This window comes from Engystomops pustulosus, chromosome 5 (genome assembly GCF_040894005.1).
Source record: "Engystomops pustulosus chromosome 5, aEngPut4.maternal, whole genome shotgun sequence".
NCBI lineage: Eukaryota > Metazoa > Chordata > Amphibia > Anura > Leptodactylidae > Engystomops > Engystomops pustulosus.
In genome coordinates, this window is record NC_092415.1 from 79,258,077 (window position 1) to 79,280,637 (window position 22,561).

The 22,561-nt window shown below is 38.7% G+C and overlaps 1 protein-coding gene across 2 annotated transcripts in view; it reads right to left on the minus strand.

Annotated features, from left to right (window-relative positions):
• The window catches only part of CDKAL1 (CDKAL1 threonylcarbamoyladenosine tRNA methylthiotransferase), a 528,219-nt gene that overhangs the window by 383,040 nt on the left and 122,618 nt on the right, over nt 1-22,561 (minus strand). For both annotated transcript variants that reach the window (XM_072152454.1, XM_072152456.1), the window contains exons 7-8: nt 20,664-20,712; nt 6,394-6,514 (exon numbers count right to left, since the gene is read on the minus strand). In XM_072152454.1, coding sequence (XP_072008555.1) covers nt 6,394-6,514; nt 20,664-20,712 — 170 coding nt within the window. The remainder of the gene's footprint in view (nt 1-6,393; nt 6,515-20,663; nt 20,713-22,561) is intronic.

Below are 22,561 nucleotides of genomic sequence, written 5' to 3' on the forward strand. Positions count from 1 at the left end.
CCTCTCCGTGCTGCAGCTTCACAGGCTTTTACAAAGCGTAGATCACGTTTCTCATTCCCCTGCACTTCCTGCTGCTGCTAAGGGGCAGTAGAGAGAGAGCAGGGTGTTGGATGATACATGTTTTGCTCATTGTAACAGCCTGTGAATCTGCAGCACTGAGGGATACGGCACAGACAGCTAGAGCCCTTTAGGCTCATTAGCATAGTTTTAAAAGATTGATTTGATTTAGGAAAGAAGGAGATGGATGGATAACAAATATAAGAAGATTACCACTGTCACAGTACCTGGATCTTGGAATCCCTAGTTTATCACATTTGATTTTGATGGTAAACTTTCGCAAGCGCAGTTCAACTCTCTTTGGAAGCATAGTTTACATAGAAAGCATATGGGTGTGTATACCACAGCATCACCTCTCTCCAAAAAACAGGCCCCAAATGATCAAAATTAGCAGTGTTTTACTATGGCATGCCTAAAGTTTTAGAACTGCTTGCTTAACTTATAGTAAAATTGGGTAGGTACTAGAAATACTAGTGCTCACATCTGGAGATTATAGACAAAATTTGGATTTTTTTTTTAAATTTACTTATCAGACTAAGGAACTAAGGAATACTGAAGGGAGATAAAAACAAAACAGTGTGTTTTAAAACATACTTAAAAAATCTCCTGGTGCATGTTGCGGACACCATTTTTTTAAATAGTAAATTTACAGGAGAATTTGTGTGCTGGAGGGGGTACTTAATTTGCACAGCTTAGAAGTCCTTGGTCAGACTGCTGGGTCACGTGTGAGCCGTGACAAGCAGGACATGTATGGGATAAAAGGCTTAGATTCTGAGAAGCATGATATTGATGTTTACTTTTAATCTTGCAAGAACTCTTCCCGCTCTGCGAAAGCAGTGATGTGAACACAAAGCTATGCTAGCCAAAACTCTGAAATAGAATCTACCTATGCAGAAGAGCAGAAGAATAAGAAGAGACCATTAACTCAGTGGCTTTTATTGGACATACAAATTTAGTTGAGCTAGAAATCTGGATAATGAAAGACAGGCTTGCTAGCGAGCTTAATTTTAAAAGAAAACAAGTTCATAACCCTAAATTGATCCAATCTATGCCTTGGAGTACACTACTAATCTGGGCAATCCCTTGACAATTCTTGTAATGTACACAATCTGGAATACTCAAGCAGCAGTAATATTTAGACAATGTCAGATTTTATTTCAGCTAATCCAAATCCATAACTATGACCTTAAGCTACTTATTACAAGAGATAGAAACAGATAGATGTAGTGTGTAAATAAATGCAGAGTGGTTGAAAGGATTTAAAGGGGCATTCCCATTTCAGCAAATTAATTTTACTATTTGTTTACTTTCTGTATCAATTCCTCATGGCTTTCTAGATCTCTGCTTGCTGTCATTTTATAGAAAGGCATTTACTTCCAGTGGACCGAAATCTGACCATGGTCACAGAGGTAAGTGGCTCGTTATAACACACAGCTCTGATTACTTTATATGATACTATTGAGGCGCACACCTGTGTGACCATGGGCAGACTGTTTACTGGTAATAAACATAGATCCTTTCCATAGAATGAACGCAAGCAGAGATCTAGGAAACCATGAGGAATTGATACAGAAAGTAATATGGAAAATTATATAACTTTTTATAATGCTAACAACAACATTAATTTGCTGAAATGGGAAAACCCCTTTAAATAATAAAATATATACTGTATATACTTGTGTACAAGCCGAGTTTTTCAGCACAAAAAATGTGCTGGAAAAAAATCACCTCGGCTTATACACGAGTCAATTTAAAAAAAAACCCGCAATACTCACCCTCCGGTGTCCGGATCGTTGGCGCGGTGCCGATCTTCGGTGCGAGGCTCCCGATCTTCGCAGCGGTTACCGGCGGCTCCTCTTCTTTCTACTTTCTTCTCTCTTCTAACTTTTGTACACTACAGGGGGGGCGGGCTGGCTGTACACTACAGGGGGGGCGGGCTGGCTGTACACTACACCCTCGGCTTATACTCGAGGCAATAGGTTTTCCCAGGTTTTGGTGGTAAAATTAGGGGTCTCGGCTTATACTCGGGTCGCTTATACTCGAGTATATACGGTATATAAAATATCATAAATATATATATATATATATATGCAAATAAAGGGGTTTCCACTTTTAACAAATGAGTGATATGGTTTGTAAAATGAAGAGTTAAACAATTTTCCAAATACTTTCTGTATCAATTTCACACAGTTTTCACGATCTCTGCTTGTTTGCCATCTATAGAAGCTTTTCCGTTTACTTCCAGTGGACATAGATCTGTCCATTGTGATGTGATGGACGCACAGTTGCACAAGCATTTAGTATCAGAGAGAGTAATCAGAGCTGTGTGATAATAACGGCTTGTGCACCTGCGTGTCCATCACAAGATCATGGACAGATGTCTATCCACAGAAAGTAAACATAAAAACTTTCTATAGAAGGCAGGCAAGAAGAGATCTTGAAAACTGTGCAGAATTGATACAGAAAGTATATTGCAAAAATTGTATAACACAAACCATATCAATTAATTTTCTGAAAGTGGACAACCCCTTTAAGCATCTTTCAAGATTACAGATATACTTACTATAGACAATCTCTACTTATTACACAAGGTCACAAAAGTTAAATTGTCAAATGTTCCCCCCTGAAATCCTAAAGGCCAATTAATTCACATTTGCTGCGATTCACTAAGACCACGCACCCGATATTCTACATCTGTCGCTTCCCCGCTCAGGTCCGTCGGAGTTCACCTTCTTCTTCCTGGTGCATGCAAGTGCATTGTCTTGCAAAACCAATTGAATGTTAAATCCCACGCTCAGTCCAAAACAGTCGGATCGCCTGATGGCACGCCCCTCGATTTCTGTCGCATGAAAGAAGGCGCCGCTGCGGCAAAATCCGATAGTATGCGACACAATCCCCTGCTAAATCCTTACACAATAACAGCCTATGAAGCTGCAGGTACTCTGGTAGCATTCCTTGAACCCTTAAATCCATTAGCATAACTTCCTAAGTTGATTTTAACAAGGAGGAAACCATGGATAGCAAATATAAGATTACTACAGTCATAGTGCCTGGATCTATGAGTGCCCCTGGTTTATCACACTTGATTTCATTTGACCATAAATAAATGTAGCATAAGGAAGGCAGAGTCACATCTGTGATAAGAGTATGCTATGCATTAACTGCCTTTTAAAGAATGTACATGATACAATCATAGACCTCCGTCACAGTTCCGTCACATCAAAGACCGGGCAGCCGTGTAAAATATTTTATTTAATGTGGCTTGGAACATGAACCCAAGAACACTTAATAGAAGGTAAAATGTATCTGATGGTATAATTTGTCTGTGAAAGAGGTCGAATAAGGTAGTTTAGTTATCACCAAGCAGCAGTTAATAAAAACGCAGCAAATATAAAATGAACCAAAACTACGTATTTATTGGACAAGAGGAGCAGCAAGGGAATCTCTGGTTTCAGCTTAATGGATAAAACATCACACAAGGCACATTTTGACACCTGGGAACATAAGAGCACGTGAATGCGATTGAAAGTGATGTGGGAGCCTTGTGTTTTATTTCATCACTCTTAAGCAGGGTAGGAGCCCAGACCTCACTTCTGTGCAAGTTACAAAAAGCATCATTGAGGTCTCAAAAAAACACCCAAAACAACAAAAAAAAAGGATAGATCTGGCGTACACCAATTCAATCACAAGAATAAATCAGGACACATAAGAAATGCTGGTATTTCTCTACACCAAACTGTCCTGTCTGGTGAGGTTCTTCTTTTGTCATGTTGAAACAAAGAATTAAGGGTTCATTCACACAGCCATCTTCGGGGTCGCACATGCGGCCGCAAATCTATATACGTCCCCCCAGCCGGCAATGGTGGCACGGCAGCAGTACGGTGCCACATATGTATGCCACCGTTCCGCACACCAGGAAAAGATAGAAGATGCTCTATATCTTTTCACTGTTTCCTATGGAGGGAGGAGGGGCCACCTCCTCCTCCTCAGCAGCACACGGCGGTATGCCTGTGAATGCACCCCAACTCTTATGTTGGAATGGAAATATGAAATAAGCCATCATTTTAAATTGCCACGTGCATATTAAAACTGTAAATGTCATCAGGATGGAAGTCTCAACCTGTTCAGCCTCAAATGAAGAATGGGGTGTGGGTTACTGAATGAAAGGCAAAACAACCAGTCTTGCTTAGCACCCCTTCCAGATTAACCCTTTCCCTGCCAAGGACGTACCTCAAACATCCACACAGGGTGGCATATGTATAGCCAAGGACGTATGTGAAATATCTTCACTTCAGAGGGCTAAAACATCGTCCCTGTGGCACCTAGAAACACACTACTAGGTGTCAGGGAACCGGAGATATTCCCGTTTAACCCCTTACCGACATGACGTATTATTACTTCACCTGTCGGCTGCATGCAAGGTGCACTTGGAGAGGCCTAAATAAAAGTAAAACCCCATAAATTACCCCATTATAAAACTACACCCCTTAATGTATGTAAAACAACCTTCATGAAGTCTGTTAACCCTTTAATTATTTTACAGGGGATAAAACAAATTCGGATGCAATTTTGAAATTTACATTTTTTTTTGGCTAAATGAATGTGTTATTCAAAAAATGTACAAATTCTCAGTGGATAAAATACCAAAACGCTCCACAAAGTTTGATACCCAGTTTCTCGGAGTGTAACAATACCCCATATGTGGTGGTAACCTGCTGTATGGGCACACGTCAGGGCATCAAAGAGAAGCTGCGGCATTCAGAGCAGATTATGCATTGTCCCTTTTAATTGGCTATACAATCTTTATTTTTTGGGAAATTTGGACAAATAAGGGCTTATTTTTTGCGACATTAGATGCACTTTACAAATACTTCATGTAAGTGGGTCATTAGCTCATTAATGAGATTTTATTAACTCTTAAAATGTATGTAGGAAATAAAAAATCATACATTTTGGTTTCCTTTCTTGTATTTTGTTGGGGCCATTCACCCTACCATAAAAATAACATTATCTTTATTCTATGGATCACTACGGTTATGGTGATACACCATTTTTTTTTACAATTTTATTGAAGAAAAACTAGTACAGAGAAAATCTCATTTATTTTCGTATCGCCATCTTTATGGAGATATAACGCTAATATTTTTTGGTTGACAGAGCTGGTTTAGGGCTTATTTTTTGGGTGTTGAGTTGTCATTTTCAGTGATACCATTTTGACGTACATTATTACTTTTTTTGTCACTTTTTAGAAAATTTTTGTCAAGGGATTTAATGAAAAATGTACTTTTTTGGCAAGTTTTTAGGGTTTTGTTTTTACGGCGCTCACCAAGCGGGTCCAATAATGTTATTGTACAGATTGTTACGGACGCAGCGATACCAAATATGTGGGGGGTTTTTCTGGTGATTTTGTGTTTTTTTTTAACTTTATTAAATATGTATAGGGAATGTTTGTGTTTAGGGGACTTTAACTTTAATTATTTTTATTAATAAATGTATATATTCAGGGTTTTTAACATTTTTTTTTTTTTTTTTTACTTTTACAGGTTGGCTTGAACAAGCAATCCTCTGATCGCTTGTTCAAGCTCTTCTTCACCTAATACAGTGTAATACAGATGTATTACACTGTATTACACTGGCATACCCCGGGGATGACAGCAGAGGATCGGACCTCCCCGGTAAGCCGGTACCAGAAGCATGATGTAATAATAATAATACTGCAAAATGTGGGAATGAACCTCTGCCATGCAGTATTATTACGTCAAATGTCAGAAAGGGGTTGATGAAATTAGCACCAGATGCCTGATTAACGCCAATAACTTGCAGGTATCTGATAGTAATTTTGTGCTGTGTTCTTTCACAATTATTTAAATTTTTATTCTGTGCTTCAATATATTGACAATTTATGAAAGCAGTTTATATTACTTTCATTTAACTCTATTATAATATTTATAATACAAGTAAAACAAGTAACTTTGACATTTAGGAAATTGCGTGTTTTCTAATTTTGATCTTCAGTGTATATTTGATATATACACTTCTACATATTGATACACACATAAATGCATAAAACATATATAGTAGATTTCCAATAAAACAATAATTTACTATAAGACTTCATAAAAGGAAATCTATGTTTATACATACATTTATACATAAATACTTAGAAATACATATATATAATTACAAAGGATAGTATTCCGAGTCCCAGAGGGTCTTGGAAGCTTTTTGTTCCCCTTTAATAAGTTGTGCAGCAAAAGAGATCTATGCCTAGGAAAAATGAAATTGAATTCTTAGGCGGCACTGAATATTTTATGAGTAAATTTGAAAGAAGCTTACCCTGTATTGATGGAAATGATTTCTATCAGTGGGTTCTTCCTAATCTTTGGCAAATCCAATCGAGCTCCCCCCAACCGTTTTCCATTATCCTTTTTCTGACCCAGCAGTCGCACCGAGTGACCTTCAAATGAAGCACATAAATACACAAATACAAGTCACACAACTTCAGTATAATTCATCTTTCTGCCAGAAATATTAATGGCAGCATTTAAATATTTAAGAGAGACATCAACAGTGAAAAAATATAAAGGGATGATCTGCAATAATGGTAAAAACCACAGGGGGATTTTATAACAAGTGACGAGCCTGGAAATTACATATTTGTGCAGATGCCCAGAGCATTGGCGTCTCATAACGCAGACCAAAGATTGCAATACTGAGACACTACTCTGGCGTAGTAGATACCATAACGGAAGAAACTAGTAAGAACAGTGTAAAAGAGGAACTTGTGAAATCATGTAAATCATGTCACCTTTATTTGGATAAGGCTCAAACCAATTTCACCTTAAAAGCCTCTAAGTTATCAGTGGGGGATATGGGAGTCAGAGTCATCTTACTGTACTGTATATGACTTATCCTGAGGGTATGGCATTAATCTTACATTTCTGGAAACCCTGCTGCCCAATTTCATTGCAACTCATTGGCCTCAGAACTAGAAATCATTAGACAGAATAGGTTTATGTGGTTGCAAAAAAAAAAAAAAAAAAAAAAAAAAATTACCCAGTGATAATCAAACTTGAACGAATAATCTTTGCATACTTCGTGGTTAATCATTCCCAACCAGTCATTTTGGCTACTCCCTCCACAGTATTTAACCCCTTTCTGATCAGGCCTAAATAGGCTTTAATGACCAGACATATTTAGCAATTTTTTATACACACAGTCCTTTTTTTTTTTTTTCCCCAGGGGAATTTCTCTTTTTGCTCATTAACCTCTTAAGGACCAAGTCACTTTAGGGCTTACAGACCAAGCTCGAGGCATAGAACGGAAGGAGGCAGCATTCAGATGTGCATAATCCCATATTACAGACTATAAAATGTTTTGGGTTTTTTTGTAATGTGGACCTATGGGGGCTTATTATTTCCGGGATGAGATCGCCTTTTCAGGTGCATCGATTAGGGGGGTTTACTAGCTAATTGATGAGATTTTTTTAGCTCTATCTTGGTGATTAAAAGAAAATCATTAACTTTAGTTTAGCGGTTTTAATTTTTCCTTTGTAGGCTGTTCACTGTACCACAAAAATTATATGTTATTTTTTTTTTCATAGATCACCACCATTACAGCGATATCAAATTTATATAGGTTTTTATGGTTTCCTTGTTTTGCAGAATAAAACTCATTTGCTAAGAAATTTGCTTGCTTTTGCATTGCCATGTTCTAAAAGGCATAACATGTTTATTTTTATATCTACGGAGCTGTTGTAGGGCTTGTTTTTTTGTGGGACAAGCTGTATTTTTTATTGGTGTCATGTCAGGGTAATTGTTACTTTTTGATGCCTTTTTATCCTTTTCTTTTTTTTACATACGGTTGGATGTGAAAATATTGTCATTTTTGCAGATATATATATATATATTTTTTTTTTTTTTTACAGTGTTCACTACAGGCAGTCCCCGGGTTACATACAAGATAGGGTCTGTAGGTTTGTTCTTAAGTTGAATTTGTATGTAAGTCGGAACTGTATATTTTATCATTGTAATCCCAGCCAGAACTTTTTTGGTCTGTTTGACAATTGGATTTTAAAAATGTTGGGTTGTCATAAGAATCAATATTAACACTAAAGCTTCATTACAGACACGAGTGATAACTGTTCCAACTGATCATTGTAGCCTAGGACTAAAGTACAATAAATTACCAATATCCATTGGTCCGTTTGTAACTACGGGTCGTATGTAAGTTGAGTGTTCATAAGTAGGGGACCGCCTGTATATAGGTTCAGTATCAATTACATTTTATTCCTTGAGTTGTTACGGACGTGGTGATACTTAATATGTTGTGTTTTGTGGTGATTTTAACTTTTATTTAATGTAAAATTAGAATTTTTATAAGTGATGGGGCATAAGAGGATCTTAATTAATTTATTTTTTTATTTACATTTTTTAAACTTTTTTTTTTTTTTTTTTTTACAGTTTTACATTGTCCCAGGGTGGGACATGAACATGTGATCACTCATTCAATGTAATATACTGCAATACTTATTTCTCAGTCTGGGAGTCCTTCATGTGTTTTCTTGCAAACTGTATGCAGGCTTTCATATATCACTGAGGAGAGACTTCCATAAAGGACTAACTGATGGAGGGCACCACACTGCCATAAAACTCCAAAGTGACTTTGTTGACTTTGCAGAATTTTCCCCCATCTCCCTACTGCATCTCAGGAGCTCAGCCACTGTGATCTTGGGGTTTTTCTTTGCCAAATTCGACTGGACAACCAGGTTGAGTTAGAGTTGTGGTCGTCTCAAACTTGTTCCATTTAAGGATTGTGGAGGCCACTGTGTTCCAAGGAACCTGGAGCACAGAAGAAATTATTTTGTAACCTTGGCCAGGTTTGTGCCTTGCTACAATTCTATTGCAGGGCTCCATGGGCAGTTCCTTAAACCTCATTCTCATGTGCTCTAACATGCATTGTGAGGTCTTTTATAGATTTATTGTACTTTATTAGGAAAGGTACACACCTGTTTAAAACACAGCCATTGGACTCCAATGAAGGAGTAGAACCATCTCAAGGAGGATCAGAAGGAAATGGACAACATGCAAGCTAAATAAGAGTGTCACAAGGTTCTCAATACTTATGAGCTATTTCTAGGTTTTTCTGTCAAGAAGGGGTGCAGAGTGTACATTATGGGAACTTTTATGATCTGACCAATTGGCTGCAATGAAACTTAAAAATTTAAAAGGGGTCTAAATACTTTCAGTCACCATTGTATGTGTATAAAAAAATGCCCTAAATGGCCTTTCTAGAACATAGAAGAACCTTTATCCCAAACACCAAATAAATAACGCAGTAGCATGCAGCCATCTATCATGACCTTCCTCCCCCAATTACCTTAATAAGTCATTAAGTGATTTAGAGAATAACTGAGCTATTCATGTTCTGATGCAACTGGAACAACAGAGTCAAAACAGGAGTTGGCTCTCAGATACAAAGTTAAGTTAATGAAGAGGTGAGCAAGAATAGCTTTATAGTGTAATAGGTAAAGCCTTTATATACATGTGATATCTGATGATTAATAATGGCCAGGAAGAAGCAGAGAATTTTGTTACCAAGGGGAAGAAAAAAAAAAAGATCCCATTATCTAAACCTATTTTTCTGTGCCTTGTACAGGCCATGTATATAATGATCGATGGGTGCCAACTACATAGGAAATTAGCAACCCAATACAAAATCATAAGCATTTTTAACAATCAATCATTGAATCCATATAATACACTTGAGGAGCAACACAATGGGGCAGATTTATAAGTGTCCCAAGGTTAGACAGTGCAGAGCTAGATTAGCTAGTCTTATTCTGCACCAGATTCATACAAGTGTCTAAATCGGAATGACAAATCTGTCCTAGTATAAGACTGTCTAGTCATACTCTGCACCTCCTATTAGTTGGCTTACTTTACGCCAGAAAGTTACTTGTCAGCAGGTCTCTGTCACAAGTCCTGGGGGTGTGCCTGTGCCTTCCACTTATGAATAAGCTGGACACTGGAATATGATTCATTGGACATTTCTCAGGTAATTTGCATACAGCTTAAGTACCTGATTTCTTAAGTTTTTTCTGTCAAGAAGGGGTGTACAGGCATGTACAGTCATGGCCAAAAGTTTTGAGAATGACACAAATATAATATTTTCACATGATCTGTTGCCCTCTGGTTTTTATGTGTGTTTGTCAGATGTATTTCTGTATATGATAAAAACAAGTGCAATCATATTATGAGTAACAAAAGCTTTTATTGACAGTTAGAATGAGTTAATGCAGCTAGTCAGTATTTGCATGGTTGACCCTTCTTCTTCAGGATCTCTGCAATTCTCCCTGGCATGCTCTCAGTCATCTTCTGGACCAAATCCTGACAGATAGCCGTCCATTCTTGCATAATCAATGCTTGCATTTTGTCACAATTTGTTGGTTTTTGTTTGTCCACCCGTCTCTTGATGATTGACCACAAGTTCTCAATGGGATAAAGATCTGGGGAGTTTTCAGGCCATGGATCCAAAATCTCTATATTTGTTCCCTGAGCCATTTAGTTATCACCTTTGCTTTATGGCAAGGTGCTCCATCATGCTGGAAAAGGCATTGTTGATCACCAAACTGCTCTTGGATGGTTGGGAGAAGTTGCTCTTGGAGGACATTCTGGTACCCTTCTTAATTCATAGATGTGTTTTTAGGCAAGACTGAGAAAGCCGATTCCCTTGGATGAGAAGTAACCCCACAAATGAATGGTTGCAGGATGCTTTACAGTTGGCATGAGACAAGACTGGTGGTATCGCTCACCTTGTCTTCTCCAAACAACCTGCTTTCCAGATGTTCCAAACAATCGGAAAGGGGATTCATCAGAGAAAATGACTTTACCCCAGTCCTCAGCAGTCCACTCCCTGTACCTTTTGCAGAATATCAGTCTGTCCCTGATGTTTGTTCTAGAGAGAAGTGGCTTCTTTGCTGCCCTCCTTGACACAAGGCCTTGCTCCAAGAGTCTCTGCCACATATATATATATATATATATATATATATATATATGTTATATTTTTTAAAATAAACACACACACACACACACACACTGCATATACTCAAGTATAAGCCGACCCGAGTATAAGCAGAGTTACTTATTTTTGCCACAAAACAACTTGAAAAACGTATTGACAAGAGTATAAGCCTAGGGTGGGAGATGCAGCAACTGTCCTATCTAATCAAACCCATGCCTTATGCCTCCTTGTCACAGTTCACATCATGTGAGCAGAGTGACATCTCAGCTACTTAAGCTTCTCAATAATAGCAAACGGTACCCCATGCATGTATCAGAACACATGAAGTCATAGCAGCCTCCATGGACTTCTACTCCTCCCTATCCTCCATGGAGGCTGCTGTGATTTCATGTAATCACATACATGGTGTACAGTTTGCTATTATTAGGAGGCTAAAGGACCTGTGATGATGTCACTGCTCATATGTCATGAACGTAACACAAGGCACTGTGCAAAAAAAAAAAAAAAAAATTTGACACAGTATTTCCCATCTGTACATAGAGCTTTATATGTCTGTAGTTAAATATTAGCAGTACAAGGGGGCAGAGCAGTGATTTGACACAGAGCTGTCAGTCAAAATAATGGGACAAGGTTCACTGCAAGCCTGGGAGAGAGAAGCGTCACTTACCAGAGAGGAGTCACAAAAGTGAATCAGAAAAAAAGTCTAATTAAGGAACAATGCTTTACTTGCAGCTAATTTTAGGTGATGTGTGGAGTACTTGTAACCCTTTATCAGCAGCATTGTTAGTCAGGGTGGTCAAAATCTGGTGACAGGTCCTCTTTAAGCTATGAAATGGTTAAAAATTACTTCAAGGTATATAAAAGATCACACCGCACCACTTATGGAGTCATGGCAAAAACAACCTTTATATTATACAGAAAATTCTTACAAATTACTCAATAAAATACAAAATTTAAATAATTTTGAAATAAATCAAGCTTAAACAGAATTGTGTTTGTTGTATCAACCAATATGTATATCATGCAAAATTTTGCCACAATAACTGTTGGAGAAGAGATGTTATTCAATGCAGTCTTGTTGGATAATGCAGGAACGTGTTTGTTATCAACAGTCCAACAGGTGTATTCTAAGTAATGAGATGTATTTGTAGATAATGCAATGTTATCACCCAGACAAGAATTAATGCATCCAATAGAAATAGCAAAAAATAATATATCCAGGACAGTCAGTAACCACAAGTTGTTTGTATGGTATAGTTTTATTCACAGTCCCGATAATATATCTCATAGTTCCAGTAGTAGTGCATGGTCTGAAAACCTGCTTAAAGCATTCCAGCGTCTTGATGATATAAATATTAGTTGATACAACCAACATAATTCTGTTTATGCTTGTTTTATTGCAAATGTATTTAAACAAAAAATATAAAATCATTTTTAATGTAATTGAGTAATTTTTAAGAATTTTCTGTATAATAAAAAGGTTGTTTTTGCCATGACTCCATAAGTGGTGCTGTGTTATCTTTATATAGCATTAAAATTTTCAACCAGTAGATATCCTGGTACAAACAGAAGAGGACCTGGGGGAGGGGCGTCTGAAAGGCATTTTATGACAATCATCTTGCAAATAATTCCATATATGGTGGAATAGACAAACAAAACTTTTATTGCATTTTTGATTCATAGATGACCGATTACCTGATATCACATTATAGTCTCATAAAGAACCATAAAGTACATAAAGTAGTGTCAAGCAAGGCAGACATAAAAGGTTGCCTGGATCTGCACTCTTCTGTTCACATCATGAATTACCAACGTCATGGGAGGATGTTGCAGTTCATCCTAAGTTCATGGAGGTTACTATTGTGTGTAGAGCCAAGCAATGCACCCAAGCAGCTTAAGCTCCCAACATAGGAACATGAAATCTTCCAAATTCAACATTTGTGTATGGATGGGCATACAATACTCGCCCTCATGCCCTAGTGCTTCTTTAGTGGAAGAAAACTAATCTGACTCTTATAGAAAATGTACACCGATTCTGCATGCACAAAATGTGGATTCCCCCATGATTTTCTTGCAGATAATCTTTCAGATCGGGATTAAAGTAGTTCATGTGACAACCATTTGATGGAAATCTCTTTTAACCCCTTACCTCGATTGGGCTTTAAAATTTTTGCATTCCTGCCTCTCCTTCATGATGGTAATAAAGTACTGATTGGGGCATTTGGAAGTACCGTATATACTGGAGTATAAGCCGACCTGAGTATAAAACAAGGCACCTAATTTTAAAACCAAAAAACTGGGAAAACCTATTGACTCGAGTATGAGCCGAGGGTGGGAAATGCATTGGTCACAGCCTCGGCAATAACATGGCCACGTCTCTGCCGGCTGTTGCAGAAGACCGAAGAAAAAAAAGAGGAGCCGGCGGCCGAGTATGTGAGTTTTTTTTGCTGAAAAACTCAGGTTATACACGAGTATATACGGTAAGTCTCCATTACGGCATTCAAGACCAGGAATAATCTTTTATATTTTTGATAGAATGGGATATATTTACTCAATAGCATTGCAGTGTGTTAGATTACAATGGTAATTACAGAAACCAGGTATCAACATAGTAGGATCAAGATGAAGAGGGGAATATGTCGTTTTTTACTTTCTTTAAAAATAGTAATTTCCTTTAATGTAAATGAAAATAAAATATGGTGAAATTTAGAATGATATAATTTTGTTGGTAATAGGTAACACATCTTAACATTCATTATGCAATTTTTCCTCGAGACACCACACATGTGGATGTTACTTGTTGTATGGGTGCACAGTGAAAAATGCCATCTTGATTCTTTGGGCAGTAAGATTATGGCAAAACAATATTTCTATATTTTCTTTTTAACAATTTTGCAGAATAAAACGTATCGTTTTTGCATTGTCATTTTCCAAGTATCAAAATACTTTTGTGGGACTATGGTTGGTGTGGTGATTTTCAAAGTAGGTCATTATATGACAGTGTTATGCATTAATAAGGCTTATAGGGAACAGAGCAGAATTGGCATTGGCTCCATGACAGGGACATCCCATGATGTTGATTATTCATAGGGTATCTATTACAGGCCGTTTCAGTGCTGCATGACGTACATAAATCATGGAGTGTCAAGAAGTTAATGACTAGGCATTGTAAGTGACTTTTTTACCTATGACACAGAAGGCTAGTTAAAAATTAAAAACATTAAAGGATTTTCTTTTTAATTAATAGATTTATTTGTGGTTAAAAGGCTTTTTTTGTATTCTATAGTACTTTTTTTTAAATAAATTTCAAATTAATCCCCAATTGTGTGACTGTCATCTTGATATACAGTGGGTATGGAAAGAATTCAGACGCCTGTTAACCCCTTAACGCTCTGTGCCGTAGCTCTACGGCGCAGAGGTATAAGGGATGTGTGAAGAGGGCTCACGGGCTGAGTCCTCTTCATACAAAGGTGGGGGTTTTTGCATTTTGCAGAAAACCCCCACCGCTAATAACCACGGTCGGTGCTTGCACCGATCGCGGCTATTAACCCTCTTAACGGGTCTTCTATTGACACGAGGCTACATGGCTTATGCAGGTTCGTTACAATGAGACAGTGGCTCATTGTAATGTATGACCTGCAAAAATGCCATATATTGCAATACTGTAGTATTGCAGTATATGGTAGGAGCGATCTGACCATCTAGGGTTAATGTACCCTAGATGGTCTAAAAAATAGTGAAAAAAAAGAAAAAAAAAAGAAAAATAAGTTTAAAAAATAAAAAAAATTAATAAAATATTAAAAGTTCAAATCACCCCCCTTTCCCTAGAACGGATATAAAACATAATAAACAGTAAAAATCACAGACACATTAGGTATCGCCGCGTCCCAAAATGCCCGATCTATCAAAATATAAAAACCGGTTACGGGTGACCTCCGAGGCGGGAAATGGCGCCCAAATGTCTGAAATGCGACTTTTACACCTTTTTACATAACATAAAAAATGAAATATAAAATGATCAAAATGAAAAAGTTATTAGCGTCAGAAGATGGCAAATTTTTTTTTACTTTTTTGTACACATTTGTTTAATTTTTGAAAATGTATTAAAACACAATAAAACCTATATAAATTTGGTATCACCGCGATCGCACCGAACCAAAGAATAAAGTAGGCATGTTTTTTGGAGCGAAGAGTGAAAGTCGTAAAAACTGAGCCCACAAGTACGTGACGCACGTGCGTTTTTTAAAATTTTTTTTCCACATTTGGAATTTTATTTCAGCTTCGCAGTACACGGCATGTTAAAATAAATAACACTACGGGAAAGTAAAATTTGTTACGCACAAAATAAGCCCTCACACAGGTCTGTACACGTAAAAATGAAAAAGTTATGGATTTTTGAAGTTGGAGAGCGAGAAATGAGCCGAAAAACCCTGCGTCCTTAAGGGGTTAATTTTATACGTGTTGTTTCATTACAGCCAATTGGTAAGATCAAAAAAGTTCTTTTTGCTCATTAATGTACACTCTGCACCCCATCTTGACTGAAAAACTGAAATATCACATGTTATAGTATTCAGACCCTTTGCGCAATACCTTTTGAGCTAGAACAGCTACAAGTCTGGGGAATAAGTCTTGGGGATCCTCTCCTGTTCCCTCAGGCTGGATGTTAACATTAGTGAACAACCATCTTTAAGTCTCTCCAGAAATGCGCAAATGGATTAAGGTCAGGGCTCTGGCTGAGTCAGTCAAGAATGGTCACGGAGTTGTTTAACCCCTTCCTGACATTTGACGTAATAGTACCGCATGGCGGTATTACGGCATGCTTCTGGCTCCGGCTCCTTAACGGAGCCAGCACCAGAAGCTGCGGGTGTCGACAGTATATTATAGCCGACACCCGCCTCTAACACCCGCGATCGAAGATTTCTCCGATAGCAGGTATTAACCCCTAACACGTGTAAGGGGCATTCAACGCGAATCGGACCCCCCACCCCCCTCGCAGCCCCGGGATCTGCCAGTGTCCCGGGGCTGCGCGATCCTATTCCGGGCCCGGCTGTAAAACATGCTTACATTCTCCCAGACCCCAGATGTGGGGCACGTAAAGTCACCTCGCTCTTCATTCCGGACCCAAAGAGCTGAAGATGGGAGGACGCGCCAACTGTGTGGCAAGTTAGTTTTTTTGTGTGGGACCCCCACCACCTTCAAGCCGTGGGGGAGCAGTGTTTATAAAAAGATTGGAGGGCAAAGGGGGGCCCTCGGGGGGTTAGTATTTATAAAAAATAATGGTGGGGAAAGGTGGCCTTAGGAGGGGAAGCAGAAATTATAGAAAGAATTTGGGGCCAGCCAGCCCCCTGTAGCATACAGCCTGCCAGCCCCCTGTAGCATACAGTCTGCCAGCCCCCTGTAGCATACAGCCAGCCCGACGCAGTAAAAAAAAAAAAAAACTTACATACCTCGCCCTCCGGCGCCCTGGTCCTTGGCGCGGCTTCTCTTCATTCTTCTTTTTGCTGTAACATCCGGCAGAGACACGTCCACGTGATCTGCCAGCTGGAAGATTGTATGTAAGCATTTCTGCCAGCTAATACAGCAAAAAGAAGAGGAGCCGCGTCGAGGATAGAGGCGCCGGAGGGTGAGTATGTAAGTTTATTCTTTTCATTTACTCGTGTATAAGCCGAGATGAGGTCTTTCAGCACATTTTTTGTGCTGAAAAACTCAGCTTATACACGAGTATATACGGTGGTATATAAAATGACAGAAGGGAATATATATATATATATATATATATATATATATATATATATATATATATATATATACATATATATATACACATATATATACACACACATATACATACATACATACATATATCGTATATTCCGGCATATAAGACGACCTGGTGTATAAGACGACCCCCTACTTTCCTGTTTAAAATATAGAGTTTAAGATATATTCGCCGTATAAGACTACCCCTTTTCCAATGCATACAAAACACCGGTAAAAATTAAAAAAAAAAACTGATTTGAATTTTACATGGTCCTTTTTTTAATTTAAATTCTTATGACATGCAGGTATATAGCAGGAAAACTGTCACTCATAAACATATGTTACCATACTGTACCTTAAATTTTTATTTTATTTTATTACATATTCCATGCCATGTACTCAGAAAAATTCCAAATGCAATGAAAATGGTGAAAAAACACTTGTGGGCTTGGATATTACGTCTTTCACTGAGCGCCCCAAATGACATGTCTACTTTATTCTTTGGGTTGGTACGATTAAGGGGATACCAAATTTGTATAGGTTTTATAAAGTTTTCATACATTTACAAAATTTTTTTTTTTTTTTTAAATTATTTATTATTCAATCATTATACATTATAGAAAAAGATACCATGAGCACGTACAAAATCATATTTCACACAATAACTTTATACACAGTCCCCCATTAGATACTCTTATTATAAACAAGAAGAGAAAAGAAAGAAGATTTTTATGTTTTTATCCCCTCTCCCTCCCTCCACCCTACCCCACCCTCCTGGCGACTAGCGGCCACCATCTGATCCATTCCTATGAATATCATTGTAAGAGCGTACATAAAGACAAGTGACTATATTATAGGGGACCTTTCACCCTCTTTACTTGGGCCTCATTGTGTTATTACTCATTCGGTCTATTAAGCCAACTATCCCTCATTCCAGCTCTTTTTACACCCTTTTCATATTCTTCATATTTTTCTGCATAGAATAGAGTGTCAAGTCTTCCCTCCCAGTCCTTTACCCTGGGCGCCTCCTTATCCTTCCAATGTCTTAAGATTATTAGTCTAGCCATCAGTAGACCTTTCAGAACACTCGGGATGCAGCCTACTGCGCCTATAATACCAATTTTCGTGCCAAGAATACAATTCTGCACACCTAGCGGAATATCACAACTAAATACTCTCTGCAGTTTATTCACAATATTAATCCAGTACCGATGCAGCTTTGGACACCTCCACAACATATGCACGAGGTCCGCGTCCAACAAGTTGCATCTAGGGCACCTCTCTTCATTTTTTTTTCCAGAGATAATTTAACCGCTTTGGTGATAGATGCGCTCTATGTACAATAAAGGTCTGGGATACAATATGAGACATATTCTTAATATTCTTACTAGTCATATACAATGAGTCCACCCACTCCTCCTCCGTCAGGTCCGGAATATCTTTCTGCCATTTTACATAGCACTCTTTTGCCGGGAGATCGATCTCACTTTTAGTCATCAATTTATATATTCTAGACATCAAACCCTTTCTGTTCAAGGGGGTGAACATATCTCTCAGGGGATGCTCTTCTTGCAGGAAGTCCCTATTTAACAAACAAACACTGAAGGCGCACCTAAGCTGAGTATAAAAAAAACAGTCCCTGACTCCCAGATCAAACTCTCGTACCATATTTTCAAATGACTTTAAACCATCCTCGTCTAATACCTGATGTACATATAAAACCCCTTTATCACTCCAAAATTTCATCGAATCCAAGTGCAACGGATTCCATTTAGAAAATCCCCATAGTGGTGTCACATTTAAATATCCCCTAACCCTTTTTTGATTTTTAACCCTGTCCCACACCCATTGCATTAGTGCAAACAGCAAATCTCCTTAGAGTCCAACTTCGGGAAGACCGCTGTCTCTAATAAACTCCATATATCAAAACTACTTAACCATCTATATTTATTTTTCAACGTAAGTTTAACCAATACCCTATCATAATCTATTAAATTGTGCCATTGTGCAGCTACAAAATAGCTGTGAAAATCTGGTAAAGCTAATCCACCCTTATCAATTGAAGCGTGCAATTTATTCAAACTAATACGAGCATTTTTCCCATCCCACAGGAAATGTCTTAGGAGAGAGTCTAAAGTAGAGAATATCCTTCTAGGGATAATCATTGGACTGTTCTGAAATAAGAATAGGACCTGAGGCAGAATTACCATTTTAAAAATAACTACTCTTGCTGCCAATGGGAGATTCAATCTATTCCACACCGTAATTTTTTGTCTAATCCTAGAAATAAGGGGTTTTATATTAAGATCGTCATACTCACCTGGCCTATTGCTGACTGCAATACCCAGATATCGAATCTTCTCAACCACAGGGAGAGGACCGACCGAGGGCGGAGATGCCATAGGAGAGTCCAAAGGTAAACATGCCGACTTGCTCCAGTTTATTCTGATACCCGACAGGTGCCCGAATTTATCTATCAGATCCACCACTACCTTTATGCCCTGCTCGGCGTTATCTAAAAACAGGAGCATGTCGTCCGCATACAGCTGAATTCTTCTTTCTATCTGTCCCCATACAAACCCTCTTATATTCCCAGCTGTTCTTATGCTACATGCCAAGGGTTCTAGTATTACTGCAAATAGCAAGGGAGACAGGGGGCACCCCTGCCTTGTTCCTCTAAACAACTGCCAAGCAGCAGAAGCTTTACCATTGATACTAACCCTGGCCTGGGCCCCGCTATATAAGAGTTTCACCCAGTTTATAAATTGTGTGCCGAACCCCATTCTTTTCAAGACCGCCCATATATAATCCCATTCGACGCGATCAAACGCTTTCATCGCGTCCAGTGTGACCAACATGCGCGTCCCTGATGCTTCACTAGGGCATTGCATGCACCACCACATTCGCAGGATGTTATCTCTGACCGATCTCCCCGGCATGAACCCCGACTGATCCTCGTGTACAACTGAGCGTATGACCATCTGCAACCTAGTTGCGAGCACTTTAGCTAGGATCTTATAGTCGGAGTTCATACAAAAATGAAAACCTCCTGTACAAAAATTATTTTTTTGATTTTGCCAACTTCTGGCGCTAATAACTTTTTTTATACTTTGGTGTACGGAGCAGTGGGTGGAGTCATTTTTTGTGAAATTTGATAATATTTTCAATGATATCATTTTTAGGACTGTACGACCTTTTGATCACTTTTTATAGATTTTTTTTATATTTTTCAAAATGGCAAAAAAGTGCCATTTTCGACTTTGGGCGCTATTTTCCGTTACGGGGTTAAACGCATTGTAAAACCGTTATCATATTTTGATAGATCGGGCATTTTCGGACGCGTCGATACCTGATGTGTTTATGATTTTTACTGTTTACTTATATTTGGGAAACATATTGGCGTTTATAACCAAAATAGCCGATTAGGGTTGCACAATGTATTGAAACCTAAGTACTTAAGTTCGATACTTACAAACTCAAAACAGTTCAATACATGGTTTATGTCATTTTTGGTACTGTACCTCATCTGCAGAAAAACCTACTGCACGCATGCACACACTATGATGTCAGCAGGCGGTTGACATTATAGCGTGTGCACTGTCAACATGCACGGCCCTTCCGCTGGCGGAAAGAAGAGGACCTGAAGGTCCATCGGAAAGGTTAGTATTGACTTTTGAATAAAGACCCGAGTTTCAGCCGAGTTTGGGTTTTTCAGCACATCTTTTGTGCTGAAAAACCCGGCTTTTACGGTAATCCACTGCTGTCATCACTACCAAACAGCAACTCATAGCTGAAAGAATGAATTTCCTATAAAATTGTCTCACCTTTAATTGTTTCTTCTACAACTTCCACTACTCGATCTATCTGTTGCACCTAAGGAAAAAGAGAAAAAAGTGTATAAAAATATATTGTGCGAAATGAAACTCTCCTCAAATTTACATTACGATAAAGTTCCACATGTCATAGTGTACAATACATAACACGCATGCAACAACATTCACTTTTTTAGGGGGTCCAACATCTGAGAACCACGCTGATCAGCAAGTTATCTCCTATGTGGCAGGACAACCCCTTTCAGTGTACACATTGAACACCTCATAAAAGTTTAAGAGGTAAATAAAATGGAAGTTGGGCAAAGCAGAATGATGAAACCATATATAGTATTTAATATATGCAAATTAAAAAAAAAATATCAGGAGCTGGACACATTGTTAAGTGTTAAGTAGATCCTGTAATTTATTGAACAAAATATCTGTTTACTCAGAGACTAAGAATAAGTTGGAGTCTGTGACCATTCAGGTTTGAGTTGGTTTCAAGGAAACTGAGGAGTTAGAAGTTTAGCTTATGTAATGTCCCACAGCGCACCTGGGATGGCACCTGTGCACAAGTGGTGTTTTATATGTTTCATGAGATAATATGTTCTTGTGTGAACTGTGTTGTGTATCCCTTGTGCCATTGTAGTTGCAACAGTGAGACCCACAGTCTGTGATGGGAACTGCTTTGAGTAGTGTTACTTTCCAGAGGATTTCCAGTTTTCCCTAGAACCTGCTGGAAAGTAGGCGTGTCATGGTGGGCCACACCCACAAACCCTACCTGTAACAGGAGGGGCAGGAGTGGTGGTTCAGTTGGTCGGTTGAAACCAGACATGTCCGTCTGCTGCTACTGCTAAGGGAAGAATGAAGACCAAGTAGGAAAGCGGAGAAAGAATTCACCAAGTTTGCTTTCCACAAAATCAGAAGCTACCATTACTATTAGTGGGAAATCCTCAAGTGAACTTGAGTATATTGAGTAAACTGTGCAGAGGCACCATATCTTTCTAGGATTCAAAGTGGTAGTTGTACAAGGAGCTTTAGATTTTCTAGGAACCCGCAAATAGTAGCCTTTGGCTAAGACTGGATACTTAAAGGGGTATTCTCATTTCAGCAAATTAATGTTATGGTTTGCATGATAAAAAATTATACATTTTTTTCAATATACTTTCAGTATCAATTCCACACAGTTATCTACATCTCTACTTGCTGTCCTTCTATAGTAAGCTATTTTTACTTGAAGTGAACTGAAATCTGCCATGGTCACACAGGTGCATGGCTTGTTAGAATGACAGAGTAATCAGAGTTGTTGGTTATAACGAGCTGTGCAGAGAGGTCGGTCTGTAGCTAGGGGTCGTCTGTAAGTCAGGTCCTTAAAGGGGCTTCTCCAGTGACAAAGATTGACCTTACTATACATCATCTCACCACACTTATCACTTCATTAATTCAGGGTCATTAAATCTTCTGCCCCCTTTTCATGAAATCAAAGTCGTTCCTGTATCCTGGCAGCTCCTGCTACACCAGTCGGACATGTGCAGTCAGCTCCTCGTTCCCTGTTGTGGGGGTGTGGCTGCACCTTCCTCTGTATGAAGAAGCTGTGCTGACCAGGGGGATTGTGGGAGATGTAATCTTTTAGCAGAATGGAGGGCAGCCGCAACAGTGAGATGTGAAGTGACAAGTGAAGGAAAACAAAGTATATAGCCCAGGGTGGTGAGGTAAGGGTGTGTAACTGTAATATATGCAAAATAACTGGTCAGTTTTAAAGAAAAAGTACATATATCTTTAGCGCCGCAAAATTGGCGTTCTGCGCATGTGCAGATAGCAGGCTGCCGGCTGCATGGTCTCGGGACCGAAGCCGGAGCTACTGCGCATTCGCAGAACACTGGCTTTGTGCACGAGGGTGTGCAGCTCCT